This window comes from Genypterus blacodes, unplaced genomic scaffold (genome assembly GCF_046128005.1).
Source record: "Genypterus blacodes isolate CSIRO-AG114 ecotype Tasmania unplaced genomic scaffold, CSIRO-AGI_Gbla_v1 ptg000454l_1, whole genome shotgun sequence".
Taxonomy (NCBI): domain Eukaryota; kingdom Metazoa; phylum Chordata; class Actinopteri; order Ophidiiformes; family Ophidiidae; genus Genypterus; species Genypterus blacodes.
The window spans coordinates 5001-22500 of record NW_027467222.1 but is presented as its reverse complement, the minus strand read 5'-3'; the positions used below and the strand labels follow the sequence as shown (position 1 = coordinate 22500).

General features: G+C 47.7%; 4 protein-coding genes across 4 annotated transcripts in view; 3 read left to right on the top strand and 1 right to left on the bottom strand.

Annotated features, from left to right (window-relative positions):
- Positions 1-3342, bottom strand: part of rrh (retinal pigment epithelium-derived rhodopsin homolog) — a 3725-nt gene extending 383 nt beyond the window's left edge. Inside the window, exons 1-6 of the mRNA XM_076139795.1 lie at positions 3231-3342; positions 2691-2881; positions 2062-2161; positions 1305-1446; positions 1065-1233; positions 283-461 (exon numbers count right to left, since the gene is read on the bottom strand). Of these exons, the coding sequence (XP_075995910.1) occupies positions 283-461; positions 1065-1233; positions 1305-1446; positions 2062-2161; positions 2691-2881; positions 3231-3342 (893 nt within the window). The remainder of the gene's footprint in view (positions 1-282; positions 462-1064; positions 1234-1304; positions 1447-2061; positions 2162-2690; positions 2882-3230) is intronic.
- Positions 3343-4053: 711 nt separating this feature from the next.
- cox8a (cytochrome c oxidase subunit 8A) lies at positions 4054-5189 on the top strand. Its single transcript, XM_076139794.1, has 2 exons — positions 4054-4244; positions 4911-5189. The coding sequence occupies exons 1-2, from the start codon at positions 4128-4130 to the stop codon at positions 5004-5006; spliced, it is 213 nt and encodes a 70-aa protein (XP_075995909.1). The 5' UTR covers positions 4054-4127; the 3' UTR covers positions 5007-5189.
- Positions 5190-5569: 380 nt separating this feature from the next.
- Positions 5570-8349, top strand: LOC142990071 (glucosamine-6-phosphate deaminase 2). Its single transcript, XM_076139798.1, has 7 exons — positions 5570-5676; positions 6040-6164; positions 6351-6452; positions 6691-6873; positions 6960-7144; positions 7383-7557; positions 7705-8349. Exons 2-7 carry the CDS (start codon positions 6041-6043, stop codon positions 7761-7763), a joined length of 828 nt encoding a protein of 275 aa, XP_075995913.1. The 5' UTR covers positions 5570-5676; position 6040; the 3' UTR covers positions 7764-8349.
- Positions 8350-8600: 251 nt separating this feature from the next.
- tecpr2 (tectonin beta-propeller repeat containing 2) overlaps positions 8601-17500 on the top strand; it is a 13856-nt gene continuing 4956 nt past the window's right edge. The window contains exons 1-17 of the mRNA XM_076139793.1: positions 8601-8902; positions 9841-9922; positions 10006-10146; positions 10310-10438; positions 10580-10711; positions 10838-10995; positions 12338-12491; positions 13388-13540; positions 13978-14110; positions 14321-14526; positions 14652-14871; positions 15338-15548; positions 16140-16374; positions 16705-16938; positions 17015-17082; positions 17230-17345; positions 17449-17500. The exon at positions 17449-17500 is cut by the window's right edge and continues 122 nt beyond it. Of these exons, the coding sequence (XP_075995908.1) occupies positions 9851-9922; positions 10006-10146; positions 10310-10438; positions 10580-10711; positions 10838-10995; positions 12338-12491; positions 13388-13540; positions 13978-14110; positions 14321-14526; positions 14652-14871; positions 15338-15548; positions 16140-16374; positions 16705-16938; positions 17015-17082; positions 17230-17345; positions 17449-17500 (2414 nt within the window). The 5' untranslated portion in view covers positions 8601-8902; positions 9841-9850. The remainder of the gene's footprint in view (positions 8903-9840; positions 9923-10005; positions 10147-10309; positions 10439-10579; positions 10712-10837; positions 10996-12337; positions 12492-13387; positions 13541-13977; positions 14111-14320; positions 14527-14651; positions 14872-15337; positions 15549-16139; positions 16375-16704; positions 16939-17014; positions 17083-17229; positions 17346-17448) is intronic.

Genomic DNA, 17500 nt, shown 5'->3' with positions numbered 1-17500 from the left:
TTTGTTCTCCTTTGACAGTTTGTTGACAGTTACTCGCTTGTTGTTGCTGGACTTGAAACCTTTATTGAGTTTTGAAGCTGTGCTGTGTTAAAAAAGTCATAACGATATGAACACTGCGTTATATATTTACATTATCACAGCTCAACTAAACTAAAGTCATTAGTTTGGGAGTGATGGAGGCGCTGCTGCCCCCTACTGGACAAAAGACAACAAAACACGCAGCCACGGGCGCACACACATGCACACACACGCACACATAGCACGACAAAGCTGTAAACTGACTTCTTGTTGGCGATAACGTAGATGCAGGGGTTGTAGAAGGTGGAGGACTTGGCAAAGAGCGGAGCGATGATGGCCATGGGGGCCGGGATGGTCTGAGGGTCCCCAAAAGAAGCCCAGAGACAAACCATGGAGTACGGAGACCAGGCCACCAGGAACATGACGATCATCACCATAGACATCTGCTGAGCACAAACACACAATGACTTAGCTGACTGAGCCTAACAAAAAGATCAATGATCATTGACAAGATCAATCAGCATCAAGCTGCTTCAATGACATCAGTTTTAAATATAAGGTATTTACCCGATAGGCATTAAGTTTATCTCCTCAATACAAATGGAGGGAAATACTGTTTTACATTTGATACAAATATCTAAGTGATGGAGCTTTGGAGCTTTGCTTCTTCCTGTTTGCTCCTTCCAGCTTCCTGTTGCAGACTGAATCTCTCTGTATCTCCTCTCCTCTTCTTCTCTGGGCTGCTGTTGGACCTGTGAGACCTTTGTGTGATATTTATCTACACAGATACATGTGATCTGATTTTACTCCAAGCCTGCGATCCTGTATGTGTGTGTGTGGTTCAGTTTGAGACGGTTTGAAGACGTGTTTACATTAAAGAGAACTAGACTGAAATAGAACTGATAGAGCTTTCTACTTTTTAGATATCATTGATTGCCAATGACACCATGGCCATGAGAGGAGGCAGCACAGGAAGCTCCGCTCTGTGGGAGCGGCCGCACAGGAGTCAGCGTCAGATGTGAGGCATGGTTTGGCTCGGCCGTCACCTTGGTGACGTCCATCTGGTCCGACCAGTTGATGTTGAGGCGGTCCAGACAGTGGCTGGCTTTGTGTCTCCGCACAGTGACAGACACGTTGTAGTAACAGTAGAACATCACGGACAAAGGAAGCAGGAAGTTCACAGCGATCACAGCCATTGTGTAAGAAACGAAGGACCTGAGAAGAAACGACCATCTGTCTTAATCCTGTTTAATACAGTACACAGATGTTATTGATCCTTTACTCACGCGTCGTTGTTCCTCCAGTCGATGGTGCAAGTGGCCCCCGTGGGGTCGGGGGCGTAGCCAGCCCAGCCTGCTACAGGCATGGAGGACCAGAAGACCGCGTTTAGCCATGCTGCTGCGATCAGAAGGTTGTAAGACCTGACGCCTCATCTTCTGTCCTGAGGAGACAAATAAGAGGAAGATCAATCAATCAATGATCAATCATTCTACAGCCCATGTGTGCAGGTACTGATGTTTCAGTTCAATTGTGATGTTATTGATTGAATGAGGTGAGAGATCATATCTTGATCCTACAGACTTCACTGAACTTTAATTAGAGATTTGGAGTCAAATTTACAGACAATTAGCTCTGTCAAGGCAGGGAAACATCACTTCAGCTTCTGTTCACTTTGTCTGCAGGTGTTTTTTTTCAGTTAAATGTGATCTCATTTGTTCTATTTGATGATTAATGGATTGACTGTAGTAATCTTGTCAGGTTCAGAGTTCAAAGGTCGTCACAACGACCCTCAAATCCCTCAGATTGAACTTCCATAATTCCAGGAAGACTTTGGTTCTCTAGACGTGGTCCTGATCAGAATGTGAACGTGTCCTCAGTAAAGCAGAGACACTGATGAGCTCCTCTGTCCTCTCATCCACTGAAGCCAAGTCTAACAGTCCAGCTGCTGTGATTTACAGCAGGTTGAGTGAACGGCTGAACATATGACAGTCATATGTTCATGACATGTCACCCAGTGTGTGGCGCTGTCAGCGTGAAAGGTACCGATGTCTGGTCTGCAGATGGTGAGGTATCGGTCCAGGGCCACCACAGTCAGCAGGCCGATGCTCGCCATGCCGAAGAAGATGTTGAGAGCTGCATAGATCTGCAGACACAGACAATCAAAGTCATAATGTTGTGTGTGTGTCTGTGTGTGTGTGTGTGTGTGTGTGTGTGTGTGTGTGTGTGTTTGTGCGATCGGCTCACTCAGATTAGTGTCACATGGCTCAACAGAGTGGGGAAATAACCAAAGTGGGTAAAAAACATAATCTGTCTCAAGAATGTGACGTGCTGCAGCTCAACCTGCTCCAGCTGAGGCATGCTGAGAATTAAATAGGATTCTCCCTGTGACACACACACACACACACACACACACACACTGGTGACACTGGTGTTCTAAAGGACCTTAAGAAACCTCCAGATGACTGAGGTCTGAATGTTCACCTGTGCTCACTGTTTAAAGGCTAACAGAGTTGTGTTGGTTGCTGATCATAAATCTGTCATTGCTGCCATTTGTGTAGATGTTTGTAAATCTTTTCTGCCCTAGTCAACCGTGCAGGATACCATAGCAACATGCCAGCAGACACAGAGCCTTCACACGGTGGTTACAGATCGACGTCCCCACATCCACCAACCTGACAACCAGTGTATCCAAACTTCCAGCTGCCGTGGATGTCTGAGGCGGCAGACATGGGATACCCGATCCCAGCCACGCCGATGTCAGTGAAAGCCAAGTGGATTATGATGAAGTTAGTGGCGGTACGAAGCTCCTTAAATTTCACAAACATTAGCAGCACCACAATGTTGCTCGCTAAACTGATGACACCTGCAAGAGAAAAGCAGACGTACAGTGTGGAAGGTCAAAGTTCAATGTTCATCAGATGCTCTACCTATAGGAGCAGTGAAGAATGAGCCTATCATCATCATCTTCAACTCTAATTCCCCAAAGACAGAAAGTTTAGATCAATTCTATTCTACATCTGTAACTATTAAGACTTGATGAGCAGCAGCCAGCTGATGAGTATGTCAGTAAACAAACACATACACCATCAATAAGAGTTCTTTCATTTAAAATAGCAAACACACTCATGTCGAACCTCCATAGAACTGTTGACTCTATTTCCCTCCTCCATATCTCCATCAGAGTCTGATCCGATGTGTTATTGGTTCTTTACCTGCAGTAATCAGGTACGCAGCCACGATGTTGTGCTCCAGCTGAGTAAAGGCGCTTTTCCCTCCATAAGGAGCGTCGGCAGCTGAGACGTTCACATCAGAGTCGGGAACCATTTTGTGAAAAACAAATGAAGTGAGCAGCTTCAGTTTGTGTGAGGAGATTATGACCAACCAGGATTAACACTCACATGCCTGTGGTTAGAATCATTACTATTCAGTCATTCAGACACTTTCATTATTGTGTTTAATGTTTTGTTTTCAGTCAAGTCACTTTTATTCATCAAGCACATTTAAAATGGGAAGTTGGTCCAAAGTGCTGCACAGATTAACAACAGCAAACATGAAACAAGTCGAATCATCTAATAAAAGCAGACTAAATCACAATTAAATGACAGCAGAGGGGTGATGTGGAGGAAACAACAGCCTGAGACAGAACAGAAACCTGCTCCAAATGCAATAATCTAAAGGTTTGACAACCTCATACTTTTACTGTGAGCAGACCAGCTGTGATTCATACATGCCTCATTTCAAGTTTTTATTGTCATTTGCACAGAAAAACACAGGTTAATACTGTACATTGAAATTCTTTGTGACGAGACATCAGCAGCATATAGAGAATGAATTGACATTGAATTTAGTGCAAAATTGAAATGAATTTGCACTGTAGGAAACACGGACAGGAGGATAACGGGAAGATGACGGGAAGATAACGGGAACATCACGGGAACATCACGGGAACATCACGTCCACCACTCGGATCACACTGCAGCTCAATGTACTCAGTCCTCCTTAACAACAGGGGGCGCTGTGGGGTGCAGTGCTGAGTGAGGAGGAGGAGGAAGAACGCGTTTCCTCTTCCTCAACTGTAGCAGCTTCGCTTCGTCTCGTCAAACACAAACATGTCCGGCATCCTGAGGTTCCTCTCCAGCCGTGCGGCTCCGGTCCTGCGTGGACCCTCCGTCACTCAGCGGGCGAACCTCTTTACCGCCCCCGCCAAGGAGAAGATCGGCCCCCTGGTGAGTCCTCCGCTCGCGCTAATGGCGGCAGCGTTAGCTTCATCTTTATCCTCCGCGCCGTCCTTGGCTGAGGTCAAACCGTCCCGGTCTCCGCTCCGCCCGGTGGACTCATGCGTCCCGCTCAGAGTTACATCGTGACATTAAAGTAGCGCAGCGCACACGAACTAAAGTTTAATTGTTTTATTTGAAATATTTACAGTCCAGCTGCTGTGCTAACGTTAGCATAGCATAGCGGCGCTCTGTGTTAGAAATACATCTAAAGATACACACACACACACACACACGTATGAAATACTATAGATACTTACTACCCACATACATACACAAATACATACACGTATACACACACATATACGCTCACATATACACACATACACGCATACATATACATACAGTACGCTGTCTTGTGTGTGTGTGTTCTGTATTGTTTGTTGTTTCCTCTCTGATCTTTGTGTGTGTGTGTATCTCTGAAGTGAAGCCTGTAAACCTGTAAGACCTCAGGAGGGATTTAACTGGCAGCTATAGCGCCACCGACAGCCTCTGCTGATCAGGGCGCTCAGCTGTACACACACATGAGCTGAGGCTTGAATGAAGAACGAAAGCTTCCTCCTTCATTGAAGCAGCTGATTGGCTCTCTTCCTCCCTCATTGTTGCTCTCTGCTCCAGGAGACCACCGTTGGATTGGCCCTCTTTGCTCTCAGCATCCTAGGACCCTCTGGCTGGGTCCTGGCCCACCTGGAGCACTACAAGAAGAAAGAATAAAGTGGACATTTGAGTCTCAGCTGGTGTCTCCTGTCCAACCCTGGGACCACCATCGGCGCCTCCTGCAGGAGAAGACGATGTCCTCCACTCTTCTACCTCTCACACTGTTTAGTCCTCTTTTATTCATTCTTAAGTAAATCTTCATAAAGAAAATGTTACACCATTAAAATCTGATGTTAAACACCTTTGTCTCAAGTGAATGTTTGACCAGATGAAATAATAACATAAATATGTAAACACAGACTGACGGTCGGTTTGAAAAGTTTAATTTTGTTTTTTAAATGCATTTTCGTCTTTAAATATTTGGTTTTGTTTTTAGATAAACAGAAACTTGATTTAAGCTACAAATCCGCCACAAATACTTCAGTGGATTTGACAAAAAGTGAAAACAGTCAAGTGTTTATCAACAAGCAGCTTAGTGACGTAAAGAGGAGGAGTCACTTTGATCTCCTGTTCGCTTTGTAACGGTAGGTGACGTCATGACGCGTTCTGTCAGTCAGCGTAGTAATGTAATAGTTTATTTACAAACCACTTTTACAGGAGATGAATTAGATCGTTGGTTGGTTTGGCGCGCTGAGGTCACATGGGCGTTGCTCAGTCACGTGACCGCGCTTGTCTTCCTGTTTCTCAATTTTCCCACAGAGCCGCTCTGACAAACAGCTGACTGCAGGTAAACATACACAAGTCACAGCCGTGCAGCTCGAGTGAGAACCATACACGTAAACATTTTGTAGTGAAAAGCTTCAGAACGCTCAGGAGGCCTGCGCTCATCCGGTTAGCTTAGCTCGCTAACGTTAGCCTCATACGCTCAGCGCGCATCCGCATGTTTCACCTTTACAAACTTCACTACATGACGTCACTGAAGCCTCACCTCGATGAGTGTGATTGTGTTGATCCGTAAAACACACACAGTCACGTGCAGTTTAGTGCAGCAGGTTCAGGTGTTTGCGCCACACACACACTCATGCTCAAGTTTGATCAATCACCAGCAAACAAACTTTGCATTTGTGTGTGTGTGTCTGTGTGTTGTCAGAATGAGGCTGGTCATCCTGGACGATTATGACTCAGCCAGTGAGTGGGCCGCCAAGTACATCAGGAACAGAATCCTGCAGTTTGAGCCCAGTGTGGATAAGTTCTTCACTCTGGGTCTGCCGACAGGTCAGGACACACACACACACACACACCCACACTTTATATTTTACATAACCATGACATATTAAATGTGTTTTATTCACCTTTTAACTCCTTAAGTTCTGTTCTGATCTTTGATTCCACTCTGTTCATCTGACTGTGTGTGTGAGCTTTAGTGTTTGTTAACGTGTGTGTATGTGTGTGTTTCTTTAGGTAGTACGCCTTTCGGTTGTTACCAGAAGTTAATCGAATATTACAAAAGTGGAGATTTGTCTTTCAAGTATGTGAAAACCTTCAACATGGATGAATATGTAGGTGAGTTACACACTGACTCAGCTGCTCTAGAGCAACCACACACTGACTCAGCTGCTCTACAGCAACCACACACTGACTCAGCTGCTCTAGAGCAACCACACACTGACTCAGCTGCTCTAGAGCAACCACACACTGACTCAGCTGCTCTAGAGCAAGCACACAGGACACTAGAGCAAGCACCCAGACCTTTAGTTAGCTTAGTCTCAGTAAAGTCGTACTGTATCGGCTCGTTCTCCAGGTCTCCCTCGTGGTCATCCGGAGAGCTACCACTCCTACATGTGGAACAACTTCTTTAAGCACATTGATATCGATCCAGCCAACGCCCACATCCTGGATGGAAACGCAGACGACCTGGAAGCTGAATGTCAGGCGTTTGAGCAGAAGATCGGAGCGGCTGGAGGAATCCACCTGTTTGTCGGAGGTCAGACTAAAGCTACTAAGACTCCTGTTACTTATCAGATGGTTGAAGCTGAAGGCGGATCAGCTTCTTGTCACGTCTTTGTTTAGGTATCGGCCCCGACGGCCACATCGCTTTCAATGAGCCGGGCTCAAGCCTGGCGTCCAGGACCAGAGTGAAGACTTTGGCTAAAGACACCATCGCCGCCAACGCACGATTTTTTGGTAACGACCTGTCGAAGGTTCCTACCATGGCTCTGACTGTGGGTGTGGCAACAGTCATGGACGCCAAAGAGGTGAGAGAGAGAGAGAGAGAGAGAGAGAGAGAGAGAGAGAGAGAGAGAGAGAGAGAGAGAGAGAGAGAGAGAGAGAGAGAGAGAGAGAGAGAGAGAGAGAGAGAGAGAGAGAGAGAGAGAGAGAGAGAGAGAGAGAGAGAGAGAGAGAGAGAGGGGGAGAGAGAGAGGGAGAGAGAGGCGGAGAGAGAGATGGAGAGAGAGAGAGAGAGAGAGACTTTGTTCTTTGTTTTGTGTTCAGGTGATGATTCTAATCACAGGAGCCCATAAAGCCTTCGCCCTGTACAAAGCCATCGAGGAGGGAGTGAACCACATGTGGACGGTGTCGGCCTTCCAGCAGCACCCGCTCACCATCTTTGTCTGTGATGAGGACGCTACGCTGGAGCTCAGAGTCAAAACGGTCAAATACTTTAAAGGTACCAGAGAAAACACATCCACCTCCACCTGCATTTCTCAGGTTCCCCTGAAAAATTCTCATTTTCTGGTGTGAGTGACAGAATGAGTGTGATAACAACATTTAATTTGACTGAGCTCTTATTTCCCTTTTCCTGTTTTGGTTTTAGGGTTGATGCATGTTCACAATAAACTGGTGGATCCGGTGCTCAGCATGAAGGACGATTAACAACACGTTGGTTCAGGGGTCAGGGGTCATGACCACATCACCCTGGGACGCTTGTGCTTCTTCTGACTGTTACAGATCATTCATAGGACATTAATGTCACGTGACTTAAAAGAGAGGAAGACTTCAAACCCAAAGTGCTTTCTGCTGAAACAGACGAGCCAGGAGGGGCTGCTTTGCTCATAAGACCCCCAACAGTGAAATATGCTGTGGAAGTTGATGCTCCCCACAGGATGAACCCTGTGATCTGCTTCCATTGACTCCTTCACCTCTAAACTCTTCATACTGCCCTTTACAGTTTGTTTGTTAATCATAAAATAAGGTCTTGTCATTTCTACTCTCCAGAGGATGACCTGTATTGGAGTTCCTCACCTGAGTTCAAACATTGTATTATTCTGTTACAGGAGCTCAAAGAGGATGTGTCATATTATTATGTCAACACTTGAATGATCTGTGATGAACAAATTGATCAGGCTGGAAATCCTTCATACAGAGCAGAACATCAGTAAGATCATCATCATCATCACCATCATCATTATCAAGTCAGATCATCTCATGATCTCCAAATAAATGTCTGTGTCAGAGAAGACTTTTGTTTTGTGTGTCTCTTTTCTCTCTTGCTTTCTCTCTCTCTCTATCTCTGTCTCACTCCCAAACCCTCCCTCCCTCTATCTCTCTCTGTCTGTCTGTCTGTCTGTCTCACTCCCTCTCTCCTTCTCTCTCTCTCTGTCTCTCTCTCTCCCTCTCTCCTTGTCTCCCCCCCACCCCCCCTCTAGATGTGTTTGGATTTGGATGATCCAGTTTCCTTGATTTCGTTCCAGCTCAGTGGCCATGTTTCCGCTTCCTGTCGTTTTCTTGTCATGTTTGGTTCTTGTTGCAGAACGAAAAGATGAACTGAACGAACAGTCCGTGTTTTGTTGTAGAATATTTGACACAAACTTAAGTTCAGGAACAAAAATTAACCCACACCGAGGCCGTATGAGCTCGTGTTTACCAGCATGCTCCGGCAGGTGGCGCAGCTTGTTGACAACACGGCAGAATGAAGCGTGTCAGACTGGGCGATGTCACTGACAGCTCGGCACTCTGGAAGACAAACATCTGCTTGATCAAATCTAAAGAGGGATTGAACCACCAACCTCTCTGTAAGTCTCTCACAGCGTCTTCGTGATGCTAATGCTCATGCTAACCTGTTCGCAGCGCTGCATAGCTTCCCTGCTAACAGATGCTAGTTAGCTTCCAGTGCTGCTCCGGAAGAGGGGGAACAGCACGCTCCTATCGTCGTTGTCTTTGTTGTTGTTGTTATTGTTGTTATTATGATGATGGTGATGAAGTTGTTTGTTGCTGTGTGACGCTGTGTGTTGCTGTGTGATGTCACACTAACACACTGACATGGAGAATCAAATTCAGAGAGTTATTGGCTTTTAAATCAACGAGATGGAAGAGTTAGCTAAGATAACATGAAACGTTGTTAATATTCAGGAAAACAGCTGCGGCTCTGAAGGTTTGACCACAAGGCTGAGCAGCTGGAGGAGCTCCTCAGCGGGGGTCCAGCTCTCCTCAGCAGGGTTAGGGTCCAGCTCCCCAGCAGGGGTCCAGCTCCCTCAGCATCCTCCTGATTTCTCCAGCTTGTGTATTTCCTGATTGAAGGTGCCGGTGCAGGTCTGAGTGAGGTGTCACTAATGACAAGTGAAGGCAGGCGCTCTCATAAGAAGGATGCTGGAGGAAGTTGGTGGGCCCTTGTTCAGTTGTGTATGATATGTAACTGGCCTCCCTGTGGGCCTTAAGCGTACTGGCTGGATGGGCCTTATCAATTGATCAGATCAGCGCTTCATCAAAGGTGGGTGGAGGCCCCCCCCCCTCCCCTCAGGTGGCTGTATTGTCAGTCAGACTGTTCTGCTCTGTGGAGTTCAGGGGCAGTGAGGTCATGGCAGATGGAGTGACACGCTCGTGGCTGTGCGCTGGTTGACACTGCAAATCACACATCCATTCCCTGGAGCTACTTTGTCTGCGTTTGTCTTGTTCTTCTTCCATGACAAACAGCGCCCCCTACAGCTGTACGATGGTACTGTTTGTCTTTCAGGAGCACAGACATGGAGGGTCCACAGTCCGTCCTCAGAGAGTTCTGCCCTCTCTACTACCTGCTCAACGCCATCCCAGCCAAGGTAACACAGTTCAAAATCAGGTCCCAGTCTGTCTGCATGATGTTTGTGATGACCACCATGATGAAGTCTACTTCCTCCTGCAGGTCCAGCGGGGTTTTCGCTCGGTCGTGGTCTATCTGACGGCTCTGGACAGCAGCAGTGACTTCCTGGCGGTGGGCAGCAGTATCGGCATGCTATACTTATACTGCCGCCGCCAGACCCACATGAACAAGTACAGCCTGGAGGTCAGGACCTTTAGCTCAGCTGGTCTTCACTGTCCCACGATCCCTAAGTAGCCCATTATTAGATCACCTGACCCTTTAGGTGCCACCGTGGCCATAGGACCATTTATGTTCTTTGGTGTTCTGTATTTGAATGCAAATAAAGCTTTTGCAAATGTGTGTGTAGGGAAAGTGTGATGCAATCACAGCAGTGAAGCTGCTCAGTTGCTTTGACGATCTTGTTGCTGTGGGAACGGCGTCAGGTCGAGTGGCAGTCTTCCAGCTGGTGTCTCCACTTCCTGGACGCAACAAACAGGTGATAAGAGTCGCAGCTTCCTGTCTCAAGCAGGCGGTCACAGTGTCACACTGAGCCTCAGTCAGTGTGCTAACATGCCTAACTTCAATTGTTCTGCAACTGAATAATGATTGATAGTGATCAATATCTTTGTGTCCATAGCTGCGGCGCTTCGACGTGGTCGGTCTCCACAGAGGGATGGTCACAGCTGTCGCCTGGAGTACTAATGGCATGAAGCTATTCTCTGGAGACGATAAAGGACGAGTGGTTTTCTCCACTCTGGACCTGGACCAGGTGAGACCACCAACAACCTACAGCAAAGTGTCTGACACCTGTTTACAGATCCTCATGGTTTTTTGGACCTTTGTAGAATCCTTCTCAGAGTCCCCTTTGTGTGTGTGTGTTTGTGTGTGTGTGTAGGGAGTGTGTAAGCCGCTGTTGCTGTTGGAGGAGGCTTCAGGTGTTGTTCAGTTGGAGTACAGTCATCAGGTTCTACTGGTCTCCACACAACAGAGGTCTCTGCTGTACTGCACACAGAAACAGGAAATCCAGCAGCTTGGGACCAAACCCAGGAAGAGGTAAAGAGAGAGAGAGAGAGAGAGAGAGAGAGCATGTGCAGCTGGATTCTGGACCAGCTGGAGAGTCTTTAAGGACTTGTTAGGGCAGTCTGATAAAAATGAATTCCAGGTGGATTCGTTTTCTGCATAATTTTGAGACAAAAAGAGCCTGATTTTTGTTGTTACCTAAGTCTTTGAAATTAGTTTTTTTGTGGGTCGTTGAAGGACTTATCCTATCAAAGATGACTCCTAGATTCCTTATGGTGAGGCTGGAGGCCAGGGTTATGTCATCATCAGCACTATAACTCCCTGTCTCTAGTCCTGAGGACATTTCATCTTAAAGAGGCATTTACTAGAATATGGACATTTATCCTTAGTGAGCTGCTCAGTGGAACCAGTATAAGATAAGATAAGATAAGATAAGATGAAATTTTATTATCCCGAGGGAAATTACTGTGCAACAGTTAGAGTACAGCATGAAAAGACCCAGAAATCAAAAATCACCCAACTAGTGCAATAATGAAAAAGTGCAAGAATGCAAGTAGATAATAAGTACAAGATAAGTACAAACAATAAGGGGGGAACCGTACATGACAAAATAAGTACATAAGGAAGTACAAGTGCATTGTGCATCTGACTGAGGTATGAGTTATGACAATCTATACAACTACAGCCTACAGGTGTGTGTATGTGACATACAGCAACGTTTAGTGCAATATACTATAAGTGACAGTGAAGCAGGTTGGGGGGGGGGGGAGCGGGCTCAGATCCCTATGTCCCCACCGTCCCACCTCGACCCGAGGTAGCTTTATGAAAGAGTCCAATGGCCACAGGAAGAAAGGATTTCCTATGGCGCTCAGTAGTTCACCTGGGGGGAATGAGTCTGTTACTGAAGGTGCTCTTACCTGAGGCCAGCACCTGGTGGAGAGGGGGAGAGTCATTGTTCATGATTCTCCTTAGCTTGCGCAGCATCCTCCTCTCTGACACACGCTCCAACCAATCAAGTTCAGTCCCCAGGACTGAGCCAGCCTTCCTGACGATCTTGTTGATCCTGTTGGCGTCAGCTGACCTCGCCCTACTGCCCCAGCACACGGCCGCGAAGAAGATGGCACTGGCAACCACAGACTGGTAGAACATCCTCAGCATGGTGTTACAGACATTGAAGGATGGAAGCCTCCTCAGGAAGTAGAGTCGAGGAATACAAACTGTAAGAATGTTGAGTTTGACCTGTCAGAGAGCAGATCGTAGCGTATGGGGCAGCATGAGCAAGGCAGGAGGGCTGATGCTGTGGTTTTGAATGTGACTGACTTCATGAATGTGCTACATGCACTTCTGTACGTGTGTTGTTATGTGTGTGTTGTAGCAGCGGCAGGTTCGGCGCCTGCTTCCTGCCGGCTCTCTGTAAACAGAGCGATCTTCAGGTGTTTGCTGCTCGGCCTGGATTCAGACTCTGGAGATCTGACATTAGAGGACAGGTGGAGGACACGCGGCTGCTCAAAGCTCTCTTCAATACACAGGTACTAATATTACAAACCCCTATTCCAAAAAGGTGGGACGGTTTGTAAAATGCAAATAAAACTGGAAAGCAGTGATTTAAAAATTCTCTTTGACTTAAAAACAACTGAAGACAGTCCAGAAGTAAATCAGCCTGTCTCTGTGTCTCTCCCTCTGTCTGCCTGTCTGACACTCTCTCTCTGTGCCTGTCTCTGTGTCTCTCCCTCTGTCTGCCTGTCTGACACTCTCTCTCTGTGCCTGTCTCTGTGTCTCTCCCTCTGTCTGCCTGTCTGACACTCTCTCTCTGTGCCTGTCTCTGTGTCTCTCCCTCTGTCTGCCTGTCTGACACTCTCTCTCTGTGCCTGTCTCTGTGTCTCTCCCTCTGTCTGCCTGTCTGACACTCTCTCTCTGTGCCTGTCTCTGTGTCTCTCCCTCTGTCTGCCTGTCTGACACTCTCTCTCTGTGCCTGTCTCTGTGTGTCTGTCTGCCTGTCTGACACACTCTCTCTCTCTTTCTGCCTTTCTCTCTCTCTCTCTCTCTCTCTACCTGCCTGCCTGTCTGCCTGTCTGCCTGTCTCTCTCTCTCTCTCTCTCTCACTCTCTTTCTCTCTCACTCTCTCTCTACCTACCTGTCTCTGTGTCTCTCTCTCTCTCTCTCTCTCTCTGCCTGCCTGTCTTTGTCTCTCTCTCTCTCTACCTGCCTGCCTGTCTGCCTGTCTCTCTCTCTCTCACTCTCTTTCTCTCTCTCTCTCTCTCACTCTCTCTCTACCTACCTGTCTCTGTGTCTCTCTCTCTCTGCCTGCCTGTCTTTGTCTCTGCCTGCCTGTCTCTCTGTGTGTGTCTCTCTTTGCCTGCCTGCCTGTCTCTGTGTTTTCCTCTGTCCTCTGTCTGCCTGTCTGTCCTGTCCATCTGTGTGTCAGGTTCCTCAGTTTGACTTGTTTCCTCGTCCTGGTGCGCTCGGAGGCTATCGTCCGGCAGACAGACAGCTGGGTCTGCTCAGCTGTTTCCTCAGGGAGGGCTGGATCCTCAGCTGGAATGAGTACAGTGTCTATGTCCTGGACGGTGTCAACCAGGTAACACACACATCACACAACAACCCTCATCATGGTCTTCATTAACATCTTCATAGTCTGATAATCACCATGGTAAAATGTGATGATGGGGTATGAGACCCAAACTGTCCTCTCCTTACACACTTCACACACACACATCACACAACAACCCTCATCATGGTCTTCATTAACATCTTCATAGTCTGATAATCACCATGGTAAAATGTGATGATGGGGTATGAGACCCAAACTGTCCTCTCCTTACACACTTCACACACATCTAGAGTTTAATAAGCATCACCACGTCTCAGTGAGTCTCTAGTGCAGGGGTGGGCAAACTACGGCCCGCGGGCCCCATCCGCCCAACATTTTTCCTTCTCTGTCTCCCGCCCCCTCGCTTCTATAGCGCTTTTGTCAAGTTGACGGTGCCGCAGGTCAGCGCTGTGTTCTGTGTTCAGGTCATCATCGGTGCCTTGGAGAGCAGTGGAGACATCGTGTCAGTGTCGTGTTGTGACAATGAGATCTTCATCCTGAAAGGAGATCGAGACATCATCCGTCTGTCTAACAGTCCTGAGGGACTCGTCTCCAACTGTAAGACCTGCTGCTACTGCTACGACCCTACGACCCTACGACCCTACGACCCTAACTCTGACTCTGACTCACAGGTGTCTTGATGCTACTGCTATGAATCTTTGTCCTTCTCTCTTTCTCTCTCTCTCTCTGTCTCTGTCTCTGTCTGTCTGTCTGTCTGTCTGTCTGTCTCTCTCTCTCTCTCTGTCTCTGTCTCTCTGTCTCTGTCAGTATCTGAGCTCTCCTTCCGCGTCACCTCCCCTTTGACCCCCCCCACTATCCTCCTTCCAACTGGATCAGTGGAGACACCTCAGCCAATCAGAACCATGGCCATTACCATCGACGCTGGAGGGAGAGGAGAAGCGGAGGAAAAGCAGGAAGGAGTAGAGGAAGCAGAGGAGGAGGAGGAGGAGGAGGAGGAGGAGGATGCAGCTGAGGTGAATGGAACTTCTCCAAACTGCCTGATCTGACTTGCAGACTCTGACCTGCAGACTCTGATTTGCTGACTCGTGCAGTACTTCCTGTTACTACTGTGTAGTATGTTTCATATTGTGTCCACTAGGTGGAGCAGTCCTGCCAGCAGCTCGCTATCACCACCAGCAGCTCTCACAGCCGCAGCAGCTCTATCACTTCCTGGGACAGTGTCCATGGAAACGCCCCAGCGACGGCCTCCTGTGAGATAAACTCTAGACGGTACAGCGCCCCCCTCTGCCAGGAGGAACTCCTGCAGGAACTGGTGGTCAAGGCCATCAGAGTGAAGAAGAGGAGGAGGAGACGAGAGGGCAAGTAGACAGACAGATGCATTGTGGGGATTTTGTACTGTTGCAGTGTTGTTGTGGGCGCCTGGGAGCTTCACTATGGTCGGCACCTGATTCACTTCACTTTGGTGTTCCTATCCTACAAAAAGAACAAGAAGAAGATTTGAGCCCAAACTGTGCAGCTGAGTCTTTCTACCCTCAGTCTAAAGATTTGGTCCACTTCCTCTCTTAGGAGACACAAGTTTTTATTTACCATCAGTTCCATTCCATCTACAGTGACACCAAAATAAAGTCTAACCCAATACTTATGTTAGGCATGTTGCGTTGATTGGGCCTTTATTTTGGCGGGCCACAGTGTGGCAACCAAACATAATCCACTATGAAATGATGGTTTTAAAAGCTGTTTAATGCAGAACACAACACGTGTCTGTCTGTCCTGTGGTCTGTAGTATGAGCCAGTGTGTGAGTGAATATTGGTCTGTGTGTGCAGATAGCTGCAGTGTGAACCGCCTCTCTGAGAGCAGCTGCTCAGACTCCATGTTTGTAGTCCAAGATGGCAGCTGTAGTGACGGCGGAAGTGGAACTCCGCTCAGTGACCGAGCCTCCCTCGTGGGTCTGGATCTGCAGACCGGTGACAATGCAGAGCAGAACCCAAACCAGGGGGCAGAGGGCGGCGCTGTAGAGGAGGAGGCGGAGTTTGTGTGAGTGTGCTCAGAGCAGCTTGGTGACCTTTGATCTGCGTATCTTTGCCTACAGTGAACGACGTTCCTACACCCAAGAAACATCACAAATCAATACAAACTTACATTAGAAATACATACAACTCAAATCAGCTCAAGGTCCTAAACACGGGCGAGAGAGAGATCAAATGACAAAGAAATCAAGGAAGAGAGAGTGAGTTTCTTTCAAATGATGTTAATATAAATAAAGATAGACAAAAACATCAAGTCTAATGAATGAGAACACGCCCACAAAGTACAGAAGATCATGACATCAACCAATAGAGTCCCAAAGGTATGTATAAATATGCAAATACACACTTACTGTCATTTACTAATAGTAGTGAAATAGTCCATTATGACTTATCTGCAGACCAGCTGATGGTGTCGTCGTCCATTCCTGTAGAAGTTATACCTCAAATATGAAGCAATATGTTTGAACGGTCCAAAATAAGCCTGATGAGTCTTATATTCTTCTAGGTCAACCATAGAAAGGGAGCCTCTCTGCCGCTAACAAACTTTGTTCCACATTGAGACGTAAAGGTTGAATGATGTGCTCTTCCTCTCGTCCAGCGCCCACCTTCCTCCAGACTCCATGGTCTTTGATGATGATGAGCTGAATCCAGGTAAGGAAGGCCGGCCTGAGCTCCAGGTGGAAGGCGGCCTGCTGACCCCAGATGTAGACCTGCTGCTGGAGTGCACCTTCTCCTACCTACACAACGCTCAGCAGGATGACAGACAGGAACAGCAGCCAATGGAGGAGCAGCAGGAGGAGTTTCTCAGCCCTCTCATTGGATCAGAGGAAAAGGTGTGTTGATGGGGTTTATGTTAGTTGAAGCTAATGCGTGACATTAAAGACGGCAGTACTTCCTCTTCCTTTACATGTTCAAAATGAACGACGGTTATAAACTGACACGCGTGTTTATATGTTCAGTTCATGCACCTGAGGCTGAGCCGACAGCCATCCCAGCCTGAAAACACATCTCGTTCACACTTGGTCACATTACAGATATGAATCCCATTCACGTTTGCATTCTACATGCTAATAATGACAACAAGCGTGTGTGACTGTGACAGCGTGATGTCCCACAGTGTAGCTACCTGCACGGCTAACCCCCCCCCCACTCCCTACGTGCAGGATGACAACCTGGCGCCCCCTGGCGGCGAGGTTGAACAGATGTACTACTCCACAGTGTCCAGCTTGGACAGAAAGCCCATTGAGTCCAGCGATGAGGAGGGGGACATCTACAGACAGACGCTGCCCTCTGCTGGCAGCCAGGGGGACAGTCTGAGCTGTCCATCCAGCCAGACACACAGGACGTCCCAGAGACAAAGGGGTCAGGATGCCCAGGATGTACACAAAGTGGACCAGGTGAGAGTGTCAGCAAAGTCAAACTCACAGTAACCATGGAAACAGTCTTTAAACAGTCTGCTGTCTTCTGTCTCAGCTGGCAGAGATCTGGACTGGATTCTCTGGACCAGGATGTGGAATACTGAGCCTACAGGTGACAGACAGGTAGGTTGACAGGGCCTGACAGGTTGGTAGTTAAGTGGTTCTGGGTGAGGTCATTGCCATCTGAGGACCTGATTGAGGAGGACTGACCTGCTGCTGTGGTCTCAGGCCTTTCTGGGGTTGAGAGTTGTCCTGTTTGCTTGCTTTCAGGTATGTGTGGTGTCTGGACTTTAAGGGAGGACTTTTCTGCAGTACTTTACCTGAATCTGGTCTGAGCTGGCAGCGTTTTGAAGACAATGTCCACCAGATGGCGTTATCACCTTCAGGTGAGCCTCATTCCGTCCACGCTGGGACATTTCTGCTGCTTCACCTGGTGCAGATGTAGAAGTATCCTGGTGTTTCCCCTGACCTCTGTGTTTCCTCCTTCAGGAAGTTTGCTGTGGAAGGTGGAGCAGAAGAGCATGACGGCGTTCGCCTGTGC